At 40.8% G+C, this 12128-nt stretch overlaps 1 protein-coding gene across 3 annotated transcripts in view; it reads left to right on the forward strand.

Annotated features, from left to right (window-relative positions):
- The first annotated feature begins 5 nt into the window (after positions 1 to 5).
- The window catches only part of NME7 (NME/NM23 family member 7), a 232121-nt gene continuing 219998 nt past the window's right edge, over positions 6 to 12128 (forward strand). The window contains exons 1-2 of one of the 3 annotated variants that reach the window (XM_020874155.2): positions 6 to 136; positions 8308 to 8612. In XM_020874155.2, coding sequence (XP_020729814.2) covers positions 8424 to 8612 — 189 coding nt within the window. In that variant the 5' untranslated portion in view covers positions 6 to 136; positions 8308 to 8423. Of the gene's footprint in view, positions 137 to 315; positions 404 to 8307; positions 8613 to 12128 lie in introns of those variants that run through there. The other 2 variants (XM_020874156.2, XM_070474350.1) reach the window with 2 other exon arrangements.

Raw genomic sequence — 12128 nt, forward strand, 5'->3', positions numbered from 1 at the left:
GAAGGTCGGGCCACTGGCGGCCCGGCTGGAGTCCGGCGGTAGGCGGGGCTTTGTTGCCGGAGTAACCCGGCGTTGGTGTCGGTTCCTTCCTGTTGCAAAGATACCTGTTTCCTTGTGCTAAGATCCTGAGGCTATGGTGAGTGCTAGGCGAGGCCAGAAGAAAGGCTCCGGGGTCATGTTTACATCGCATCCAAAGCTCTGGGGCGCCTGGGCCCTGAGAGGAGTTCGCGTCCCTTCTCTCTTCACCTCCGTTTCCGCTTTCTCCCTTTCCATGCGCCGTCCCTGCAGTTTTCTTGTTTGTCCTGTTTTTTGTAGCACCATGAATCCCACGTTTGTACTGCTAAGCCTCAAGAGTAATGTGACAGAAAGTTTAGGGGTAAGACACCGAATCTAACAGTTTGAGGTGAGACTTTGTTTCTAACAGACGTGTAAAATGTTTTTGTTTTTAATCATTTCTTCCCCCCAAGCTCTCAGCTTCACGTTAACGCGCTTCATTTAACACTGTGTTGTGGTGTGTCTGTTACTTTCTCATTGGCTCGGGTGTGTGTGTGTGCGCTTAGTCGTGTCTGACTGTGTGTGTGCTCAGTCCTGTCCGACTCCAGTGACCCCAAGGACTGTCGCCCGCCAGGCTCCGCTGTCCATGGGATTTCCCAGGCAAGAATACTGGATCTGGGTTGCTATTTCCTTTTCTAGGGGATCTTACCCACCCAGGGATCGAGTCCATGTCTCTGGAGTCTCTTGCATTGGCAGGCAGGTTCTTTTAGCAGTAGTGCAACCTGGGAAGCCCTACTTTCTCATTACTGATCTGAATATCCTTATATTCGGAAGTCTTTGGTTTCTTGAGTGGTCAACCACTGTCGCATACCTTGTCTAAGGGCCATTTAGTAACAGCTGTATTTTGCATTAGTTCTCTTCTAGCCAGTTGATTTCCTTCTAGTTCTGTGCTTTTTAACAAGAATGCCCCTCAAGATCACTTGAAGATCATTTATAGAAAATCGACTTCCTAGAGCTTCACCCCTAGAAATTGTGAATAAATAGGAATGGGGCTCCATATTTGAATTTTTAAAAGCCTATAGATGATTTTAATTCAGTCACATGTTTGAAAACACCAGGGTTCTAGTGTATTCACTTAATCGCCAAATATTTTAAACATTTACAAATAAGGAACTGGAGGATAGAAGGATGTCCGTTGTCAGATGAATTTAGTTATGAACTTAACATCGGAGGCTCTCCCACTTACCCCTTCTTTCTCCACTACTACTCAGCAACCCATTTTATTACCCCAGTCTGTCCCTGCCCTCCTCCTTCCGAGCCCTTTGCAAACCTTCACTTTTAAAAACCCTGTCCCTTTCCCTCCATCTGGTTGTTCATTCCAACCAGATGACAGAGTCTAATGGTCAATTTCTTTAACCCCAAGCCTCCAACCTATATATTGATATTTCTTTTTACCCATCATTGGGTCTTTTGTTTCTAGTTTATAGAAACAGGTGTTGAAGGATAATGCTTTCAATTTTGCTCTAAATCTTATTCCCTTCCACTCCTTACAGGCCATTTTGCTTTGGATTATCGTTCTTCTTTCCTGTACTTTCAGCCTCTTCCCCTCTATTTCCTTCTCCTCAGTGTCTGAGTCATACAGCTCAAGAAAATGAAATAAAGCCCATTCCCCATCTTGTGTTTTCTATTCCTCCCACCTATCAGTAAACTGCTGGAAAGCATAGTGCTTCCATTTTTAGCAAATTCTGCTTGTTCACTTGCATCCTCAAAACTCTGTTTTCTGAATTCCTCTCTAACAGCTTCGTGAAGTTGTTGTTCAGTCACTAAGTCCTGTCTGACTCTGCGACCCCATGGGCTGCAGCATGCCAGGCTTCCTTGTCCTTCACTGTCTCCCTGAGTTTACTCAAACTCATGTTTATTGAGTCAATGATGCCATTCGATCATCTCATCCTCTGTCACACCCTCTTCTCCTGCTACCCTTAATCTTTCCCAGCATGAGGGTCTTTTCCAGTGGGTTGGCTCTTTGCATCAGGTGGCCAAAGTATTGGAGCTTCAGCTTCAGCACCAGTCTTTCCAATGAATATTCAGGACTGATTTCCCTTAGGATTGATTGGTCTGATCTTGCAGTCCAAGGGATTCTCAAGAGTCTTCTCCAGCACCACAGTTCAAAAGCATTAATTCTTCGACATTCAGCCTTTTTTATGGTTCAATTCTCACATTTATATATGACTACTGGAAAAACCATAGCTTTGACTATTTGAACCTTCGTTAGCAAAATGATGCTTCTGCTTCTTAATATGTTGTCTAGGTTTGTTATAGCTTTTCTTCAAAGGACCAAACATGTTTTAATTCCATGGCTGTAATCCTCTGTAGTATTTAATCCTCTGTAGTGATTTTGGAGCCCAAGAAAATAAAATTTGCCACTTTTTCCATGTTTTTCCCATCTATTTGCCATGAAGGGGATGGGACTGGATGCCACAATCTTAGTTTTTGAATGTTGAATTTTACGCCAACTTTTTCACTCTCCTCTTTCACCTTCATCAAGAGTCTCTTTGTTCCTCGTTGCTTTCTGCCACTAGGGTGGTATCATCTGCCTATCTGAGGTTGTTGATATCATGAAGTTGTTCTTGCTTAAATTTTGAATGGCCTTTTAAGTTCCAGATCCAGTAATTTCTCCTCAAAATTTATTTTATTTAACTTTTCTGTGACAGCTGAGGTGTGTGCTCAGACACTCAGTTGTGTCCAGCTCTTTGCACCCGTATGGGCTCAGTAGCCCGCCAGACTACTCTGTCCATGGGATTTCCCAGGCAAGAATACTGGAGTGGGTTGCCATTTCCTTTTCCAGCGAATATTCCTGACCCAGGGATTGAACCCGCGTCTCCTGCATTACAGTTGAATTCTTAATCATTGAGCCGCCAGGGAAGCCTGTACAGCGGCATAAGGAGATGGAAAGTGACATTTGCAAAATACTGTTTTTGGTGCCTACCATTCAGATTTTTCAACAACCCTAAGAGCAGTGAACTCCTCCCTGCATCCTCTGTGTTGGCTGGAGGTGTGTGTGGTAGCTCTTTCAGATTGGGTGGTCAGTGAAGGCTCCTCTGAGGAAGTGACTTTTGTCTTGAAGTCTGAATATTAAGGCGCAGTGATCTGAGGGAAGATTCTAGACTGTACCAACAATAAGATCAAAAGAGCTTTGAGCTCTGACCTTAAGGTTTAATGTGAACAAAGAATAGAGATTACATTGTGAAGCATTGTGGGGGGAGTACAATAGAGAATAGCATGAGATGCCAGTAGAGAGGTAGGCGAAGGGTAAACCATAAGAACATAGTTTAGCAGTGTTGTGCAAACTATAGTTGTAACCCATTATTGGGTCATGAAATTAATTCGTGGTATGTAGCCAACATTAAAAAAGAAGACACATGAAGTAGACTTTTACTGTATTCATTGCAAGTAAGGGTTGCTTTCATGAAACTTTTAAAAAAATTATATGTGTGTTGTGTGTACTGGATTATGATATAGAATATATTTCTTACTGTGCATCATGATCCACAGAGTTCAAGATATAATATACTTTGAGCAATACACACTATAAATGGCAAAATAGTTGAAATCTCAAGGGACATAGATCTTTTCTTCCTCCGTTGACCTAGTGACAATCTTATTGTGTGGCAGGAAAAACTGAATTTAGTGAAAGCGTAAAATTGACTAGAGTAGAATTTTCAAGTTTCTGCATCCAATTTGTTGTCAGTCCTTTCTGAGAAAGAGTAGGCCTTTAGAAAAAGAAACAGATGTCGTTTCTCTGTTCAGTCTGGCCACAGGCATCTGTACTCTATCAAAGCTGATGGTTTCTATAAGCAGCTGAGGATGCAGCTTGTTTCCTGGTGTGGCTTCCTGGTCATTGCAGTTAAATTATTTGCATCTGGTTTGTTACTGTTGTAGCTTCTAGTAGCAGAATTGGGTTCAGGTTTCAGATTTTAGAACCACGTTTATCTTGTGAAGCAGAGATAGGCAACTGTAGTTAAGGTTGTCTCACACACATGCAGTTTAAGATAAGATAAAGAATATAGTAGAGTCATCTATTTACTTTTGTGTATACAGAGAATAGAGAAGATAATTCCAAATATTACCCATTTGTACTCTACAAGCAGTGTGCCATGGGCTTCCGTGGTGGCTCAGATGGTAAAGAGCCTGCATGCGGTGCAGCAGACCCAGGTTTGATCTCTGGGTTGGGAAGATACCCTGGAGAAAGGAATGGCTACCCACTGCAGTATTCTTGTCTGGAGAATTCCATGGACAGAGGAGCCTGGAGGGCTACAGTCCATGGGGTTGTAAAGACTCAGACACAACTGAGCAACTAACACACACACAGCAGTGTGCCAGTGTTATCTGTTTCTCTTAACCTCTAACTTGATATAATACAAAGGCATGCTTTGTGGTGTTACTGTTCAATTCTGTGGATAATAAATTTTTTCCTTTATATATTAAATTGCATCTTCCTCAGTTACTATTATAGATTCGTTTTCCTAAGGAAATAGTAAAAGGTCAGGCTAAAGGAAGGGGATGGGAGATGGCAGATACAATTCTTGAAGCCAGTTTCATAGCTTTCATGTACTTTGGGACTTCCCTGGTGGCTCAGTGGTAAAGAATCCCCCTGCAGTGCAGAAGACGTGGAGATAGGAGTTCCATCCTTGGGTCAGGAAGATCCCCTAGAGTAGGAAATGGCAACGGATTCCAGTATTCTTGCCTGGGAAGTCCCATGGACAGAGGGGCCTTGTGGGTTACAGTCCATGGGGTTGTGAAAGAGTCAGACACAACTTTGAAACTAAACAACAACAAACTTTTGGGAAAGAGAGCTAAGCACGAATGATATGTATTTAGCAAGTATTAGATCTTGAGATCCATCAATTTCTGTCCAACTTAAATGGATTAGCTGGGAACATTTACTTTTATTACTGGTGGTCTTGAAATTTTACTATGCAATGATTTGATTGTGAAAGTATATAGGAACCCTTTTCAGGCCTAATCTGTTTCTTGCTACAGAGGCTCAAATTTAGGGCTTTGGAAAAATGGGAAATCCCTCCATCTAGTGGCAAGTATGGGTCTGTCATTTATATTAAACCATCTTGCTCTTTAAGTAGTTTATTGAGTATTACTATGTGTACCCAAATCTCTTAAAGGTGAATATTTGTACATCTTAGATATTTGAGTATTTTTAATAATTAAATAATTAAAAATTTAATCTCCAAAGGGAGAATGGATCCTATAATAACATGCTCAATTTTCCTCAGTGCATGCTTGAGAAGTTGCTTTAATTGTGTCTGATTCTTTGTGATGCTATAGACCATAGCCCGCCAGGCTCCTCTGTCCATGGGATTCTTCAGGCAAGAATACTGGAGTGGGTTGCGATTCACTTCTCCAGGGGATCTTCCCAACTCAGAAATTGAACCTGGGTGTCTTAGGTCTCCTGCATTGGGAGATAGGTTTCTTTACCACTAGTGTCACCTGGGAAGCCCTCTTTTTCTCAGAATTTCCTTTTAAAATCTAGTAATGGCCTTGAGAATTTATCTTGTCTCTTGCTATGCACATAGGTCAGGCATGCATCATCGGAACATTTTTAGAACCAAAATTGAAATAATAAGCAGTTATACAGAAGTGGAGCAGAGCTTCTTGAACTGATCCTTCTGCCCTACTGTTGGGTTCCTGCTCCCTGATGTAAATGTGAGATAAACAGATGAATTAAGCCAGATCTCTCTATTAGGGAGCTCACTGTCTTGGAGGAAGAAGGAAGGCAAGGAAGAGAGGAACATGATATATGGTAACATTGTAATATTAAGAAGAATTCAATTTCCTCATTTGTAAAATGAACATGATAATAATACTAGCTCCCTCATAGGGATACTGGTATGATTAAAAGAGACAAAGTTCTTAGCTTAATGCTCTATCCATTGTAAGCTTCCAATACGTATTAGCTGTTTTTATTACTTTTGTTGTTGTTGACAGGTTTTGAGATAGAGACCTACTGATTATAGGAAGAAAGGAGAGACTAATCAGTATGTAGGAATGTCATTTAGAAACAAGATTAGCTAACTTTACACCGCATGGGAGCAGCTTTCCTAGTCTGCCCGACCTAGAGTAGCACCTCAGTTAGTCTGGTTCCCCTCCCCTTCTTCACCTTTTCTCATCTTGGTCGTTTGGTCACTAAAGTCATGTCTGACTCTTGCGACCCCGTGGGCTATAGACTGTCAGGCTTCTCTGTCCATGGCATTTCCCGAGTAAGAATACTGGAGTGGGTTGCCATTTCCTTCTCCAGGGGCTCTTCCTGATCGAAGGATGGAACCTGAGTGTCCTGTATTGCAGGTGGATTCTTTACCTGCTCCTGATAAAGCATTGCACAGCTGCAATTTTAATAATGATAGTGCCTGGTGTTTACATAATGTTTTCCATTGTTTAAGGCATTTAAGAGTCTTCACTAATTCAGAGTGTCCTTTAGAGATAGAAATGGTGTGGGAGGAGGAAGAACAAAATCTATAGAGAGCAGAGACGTTCAGACATTCAAGGAAGAAGAATAATGCTCTGCAAAGAGTAGAAAAGAAGGAAAGTTAACTTTCCACTGAATTTCCCTGTGAGTCCCTTTGGTAGACTGAATGCAAAATGAGAAAGAGACAGCAGAGGGTGAGATGGTTAGAGAGCATCACCAGCTCAGTGGACTTGGATATGAGCAAACTCAAACAGTGAAGTGAAAGTCGCAAAGTTGTGTTCTACTCTTTGCGACCCCATGGAATTCTTCAGGCCAGAATACTGGAGTGGATGGCCATTCTCTTCTCCAGGGGATCTTCCCAACCCATGGATTGAACCCAGGTCTCCCACATTGCAGGCGGATACTTTATCAGCTGAGCCATAAGGTAGGGTGTTTTATTCTAAGTGAGAACTCTAGATTCATGAACTCATTCAACAATGATTTTCAAGTTTCTGTTATTTGTCAGATACTGTTCTAGGCACCCAGGATGTAGCAGTGACTGACAAAGTTGTGCCCTCATGGAGCTAAAATTTGGGGATGGGCAGTCACACAATTAAAAAAAAAAACATGTAATGTAGGGTTAATTATTGATATTGAAGAATTAGATTATGGGAAAAGGAGTGGAGAAAGTAGTATTCTTTCTGCTGGTATTTACTGGGTGGTCAGGGAAGCTTATCTCGCTTGCTAACATTTGAGCAGAGAGCTGAATGCAGTGATGCTTAGAGAATCCTGGTAATCCTAGCAGTAGAGCAGTCCAGACAGAGGGAATATCAAGGTAAAGATTCTGAGGTGGGAGCCTGCAGGGATGAACAAGAAGGCCAGTAAGATTGGAGCAGAGAGGGTGAAGGAGAAAAGAGCAGAAATGTTGAGCGGTAGCCTGAGGCCAGATCATATGAGCTCTATGTGGCATGAAATCATAAACCCTTAGAGCTGAAAGAGACTTTTGTTTCTGAAACTGAGGTTGAGGCCTGTTGGTGGTGGATTGTGAACTCTAAACTGTGAATAGCGATTAGCTTTTACAAAAGTGTAAAATATCAGTTGCACATTCTGACGATAAGAATTGTTTGATAGAACTTTTCTTCAGTTGTGTGTGTGTGTGTGTGTGTGTGTGTGTGTGTGTATTGGTTTTGGTGGAAATTATAGTTGTTATTGTAAGTTTTGGTGAAAACAAAGTAAAATGCTTGTGAGCCACTGATCGAGTCTTACATACAAATTCTGTAGATGGGGAAGCTCAACTTAGGAAGTACTCAGAGGTGCACATAATTTCTTGCTCAGCAAGCTCTCTTGATGCCACACTGTGCTCCTGCCTAGATGCTGTGTGCAGGTCTGGATGTAGATGTGACTGACTCCATGCTGCATTAGTTCTAATTTGTGTTGTTTTTTAAAATATTTTGTTTATTTATTTTCTCTACTCTGGGTCTTCATTGCTTCTTTCTCTAGTTGCAGGGAGTGGGGACTACTCATTGTGAGGCACAACCTTTTCAATTGGTGGCTTCGCTTCTGGAGCACGCGAGGCTCACTAGTTGTGGGGCACAGACTCAGTTACCCTCAGGGCGTGTGAACCTTTCCGGACCAAGGATTGAACCCATGTCCCCTGCATTGGCAGGCAGATTCTTAACATTGGACCACCAAGAAAGTCCTCTAATTTCTTAAGTAAGGGAAGGAATTACAAGCTTTTATTTAGTCAATACCATATCTGTAAGTATTAGGATAGCAACTTCAGTTCTATGATCCTTTTTTACACTGTTTGACTTTGCATTCTTTATTTTTCCTAAATATACTTTTTATTTCCCTAGGAAAGAAAGCTATCCAAAGTGAAGAGATAGGGAGAGAAAGAAATCCAGGACCCAGAGAGAGGGAGAGGGACAGACATCTAAAATCCAGGAGAGAAACGAGAGGAATCTCCAAGGCCATGAGAGAGAGAGAAGTAGCCACATCTCTGACTTGCCTACTCTTCCTGCCGTTTCCACGGTCCCCACTGCTCCTTCCTGAAGGCCTGGTCTTCTGGGAAGACAATGCTGGTGGAGCAGGGGCTCCGTCTACTTTCAAAGACATGCTGTTGGGAATTTACCTCTTTTATCTGCCTTCTGGCTCTCAGAGGGTCAGTAATGTGCTGAGGAGAGTGAGCTCCTGGAGAGCAGGGTTTATTTACTGTGCTCCTTGACGTTCCTAGGTCTGGTCCATGAAGGTCCTCAGTAATGCTGTGCTTGAAAGACCTTCCTAATTAATACACTGAGCCGTCATGAGACTGTTCCTGTTACAACTAAATTGTCACTTCTACAAACAATAAATCTCTAACATGAAAGGGAAGGAGGATTAGGCTCAAAAGAGACTTAATTTTGCAGAACTGCCAAGGTAGATTAATCAAGTTTGATGATATTAATCCAAAGGTTTTAAAAAAGATTCTTTTACAAACACATATACACATACACACACATACCAGATTAATCTCTTCCTTTTTTTAATGTCATGAGAAAGATGTTCTTGAAATTGTTTAACAGGATTTAAAAGAATTACTGTTTTGAATTGTTTAAAATCCTGTATGTCACATAATGGGATTTTAAACAATTCAAAACAATAATTTTTAAGATTCCCTGGAATAGGATATGGTAACCCACTTCTGTATTCTTGCCTGGGAAATTCCATGGACAGCGAAGCCTGGCAGGGTATAATCCATGGGGTTTCAAAGAGTCAGATATGACTGAGCGCACATGAATGTAATGTATTAGATGTTAGAAAGCAAATGAAGAGAATTCAGTGGATGTTATTCTCTTTTCATAAGAGTTGTTGTTTGAACCTGATCATTTCTTCAGTGACTGGAAAAAAAAATGCTTTAAATCTACTTGGGACTAGTTGGGGGAAGTATCATAAAAGAGCTCAGATTAGGTCCTTTTTATGGAAGGAATTAGAGAGAAATGAAATTGTTGGCCTGGCATGTGTTGTCTTTTCATTAAAACATTTCTTAAAGCCCTGATGAATGAAAGGGGATCTATTCAAAACTAAGTTAACTTATTAACTTATAAATTAGAATGGGAAACCTTCTTTTCTTTTCTTTTTTTGGAAACCTTTTTTTCTTAGTAACTAATATCAATCATTTATTTTAGGCCTACTGTAAATTAAATTCTTTTCATGGGGGGAAACAGTCTCAGTGTTAAAAGACACCCAAAGTTATACTGCTGTTGAGTGGCTGGGCCCTGATTTGAACTTGTTTAGCCTGTAAACCTGATCTTTCTCATCTGCTGCAACTGGGGTCATGCTGTTTAAATTTTTTAGGAATAAATTTCTTCCTCTTTTTTTCATAACTATAGAGAGAAGTGAAGACTCTTTACTTCCTTTTTGAAAACTCAATTTCTAGAGCATATGAGTGATACAAATTTTCTTCCAAAAGTCATAATGCATATTTTGATAGTTGCGGCCTCTGCAAAATGACCATGATTTAATGTAGAATTACAGGGCTCTGACTGAGGGGTGTTTGTCAAATGGCTGTGTGGCCTGGATATGTTGAAATCCACATTGAACATTAGGTGGCGCTCCTTCATCACTGGATACATTTTTGGGGGGGAATGATAGTTTTATGGATATTATTAGTTGCTCGTTAATTTTAATTTTATTGATATGGTATACGAATACCATTCATCTGGAAAGAACACAGTATCATGGATTATTTCTCATGAAGACACACACTTTTCCTTTTCATGAATTAGGAAATGGAAACCTAGATAATGAAAAGAAGGGCCTCCTTGGAGATTAAAATTGAAAAGTGGCTTCTTTGAAGAATCTGTTACATCACAAAATATTCTTTGTCCTGTTTAAAAGAAGCCCCAAACAGTAAACTACTAAATTTAAAATAACCCAGGAGTCACATGAAATGATGTAGGAAAAAACTTGTCCAAGCAGTAGGGAGGATTATCCTAATATGTATCTCTTCAGATAGGTTCTCTGATGGTCAATACGTCTAACACTTGCTGATAGAGTCAAGACTTTTGCCACTTTTATAGAAGTACATTTTTGCTTATGGCTCTTTGAATCTACATCACTTGAGCATACATGTAGTATTTTCTTCCTTGACTGATACTCCAAAATACTCAGACTCATTCCTTTCCACATGAGGATAAAGCCAACAGAATCAGTAGCCAACTGTAGTTAGTGCTGAATAGTAATAATTGCAATGTTTGCAAAGCTGCATGTATGTTTAGCATCTCAACATTCAGTATTTGAAACAGAGGGAACATGGAACCAGTCTGGTTTGTGAAGAGCAGCACTTCTCTGTCTCTGCAGCCAGGGCCGCTGCAGTCTTCTGTGCATGGTGCACTCTACAGCTATGAGTGAATTGCAGATACATTTATTTTTCTAATCGATGACAGAAGATGTTCCAAGGAAAGCACAGCTTTTTCTGATTTGTGTAAAAGCACCAGGTCTGCTAAGGGACAGGCTTGGCACTCGGTGCCATTGGCATTTTCCCTAAAGGAGAAAAGAGTAGAAGATAGAAGAGGGAGCACAGGATAGAGGTGATATAAAAATAACATCCGAGGATGTGTCTAAATTGCTCAAAGGGTCACAGTGGGTTTAGGGCCTCCACAATAGAGATAGGATGCCCTCCTACCTTATCTGTCCCTCTCCCACCACCTTCAGGTCATACTGACTTTTTTCCCCTATGAATTCACCAAGCCCCATCTTCCCATTCTTATAAAGAATGTTTCTCATTATAGGACCACGTTTCGCTGCATTCCCACACAGTCTGGTTTCAGCCCTTATTATAAACTTGCCGTTAGAAATCCTGAAGCTACTGCCATATTCTCATTCTCTCTCTGTATATGTACCTACGTAAATAAATCCTTATTCTGTTTAATTTTAGCCTTCTCATGTCCACTGGAGAAGGAAATGGCAACCCACTCCAGTATTCTTGCCTGGAGAATCCCAGGGACAGGGGAGCCTGCTGGGCTGCTGTCTCTGGGGTAGCACAGGGTCAGACACGACTGAAGCGACTTAGCAGCAGCAGCATCTTCCCATTGAGGCTTTATACTTTTTGTCTTTCTGGAATATTTCTCTCCCAGACTTCCGCATGAATGGGTTATCTCTTATCCTGGTTTTACTTCACATGACATCTCCTCATAGAGGCCTTTGCTTTATACTCTAGTTGAAGGAAGATTCCTTAGCGCTATATCTCGAATCGTTAACACATTTACTTATGCATTGTCTTGTCTTTATAACACTTATTGTTTCAGGAATCACACCATTTTTAAAAACATGTTACAAGGAGAGACAGAAAATTGGTGAGCAAGCTCCATGTCAACAGGGCCTTGTCAGTTTTGGATATCCCTATTGTATGTCACAGTGCCTGGCAAAAAGAAGGAACTGAATATTTGTTGAATGAATGGAGGAATAAATAAATTCAGCTTTTCAAGCATGAATAACTTTTTATTTTATAATGGCCAGTGGATAAGTTCTATTTTTTAAATTTGTTCTTTCAACGAATATTTAATAGCACCTATTATATGCCATGCATATACTTCGTCCCTTGGACTACACCTGTGAACAAAACAGACAACAATTCCTGCCCTAAGAGGTCTTAAATTCAACTGAGGGAGATGTATAATAAATAATCAACATATTAAGT

Source organism: Odocoileus virginianus, chromosome 11, assembly GCF_023699985.2.
Source record: "Odocoileus virginianus isolate 20LAN1187 ecotype Illinois chromosome 11, Ovbor_1.2, whole genome shotgun sequence".
NCBI lineage: Eukaryota > Metazoa > Chordata > Mammalia > Artiodactyla > Cervidae > Odocoileus > Odocoileus virginianus.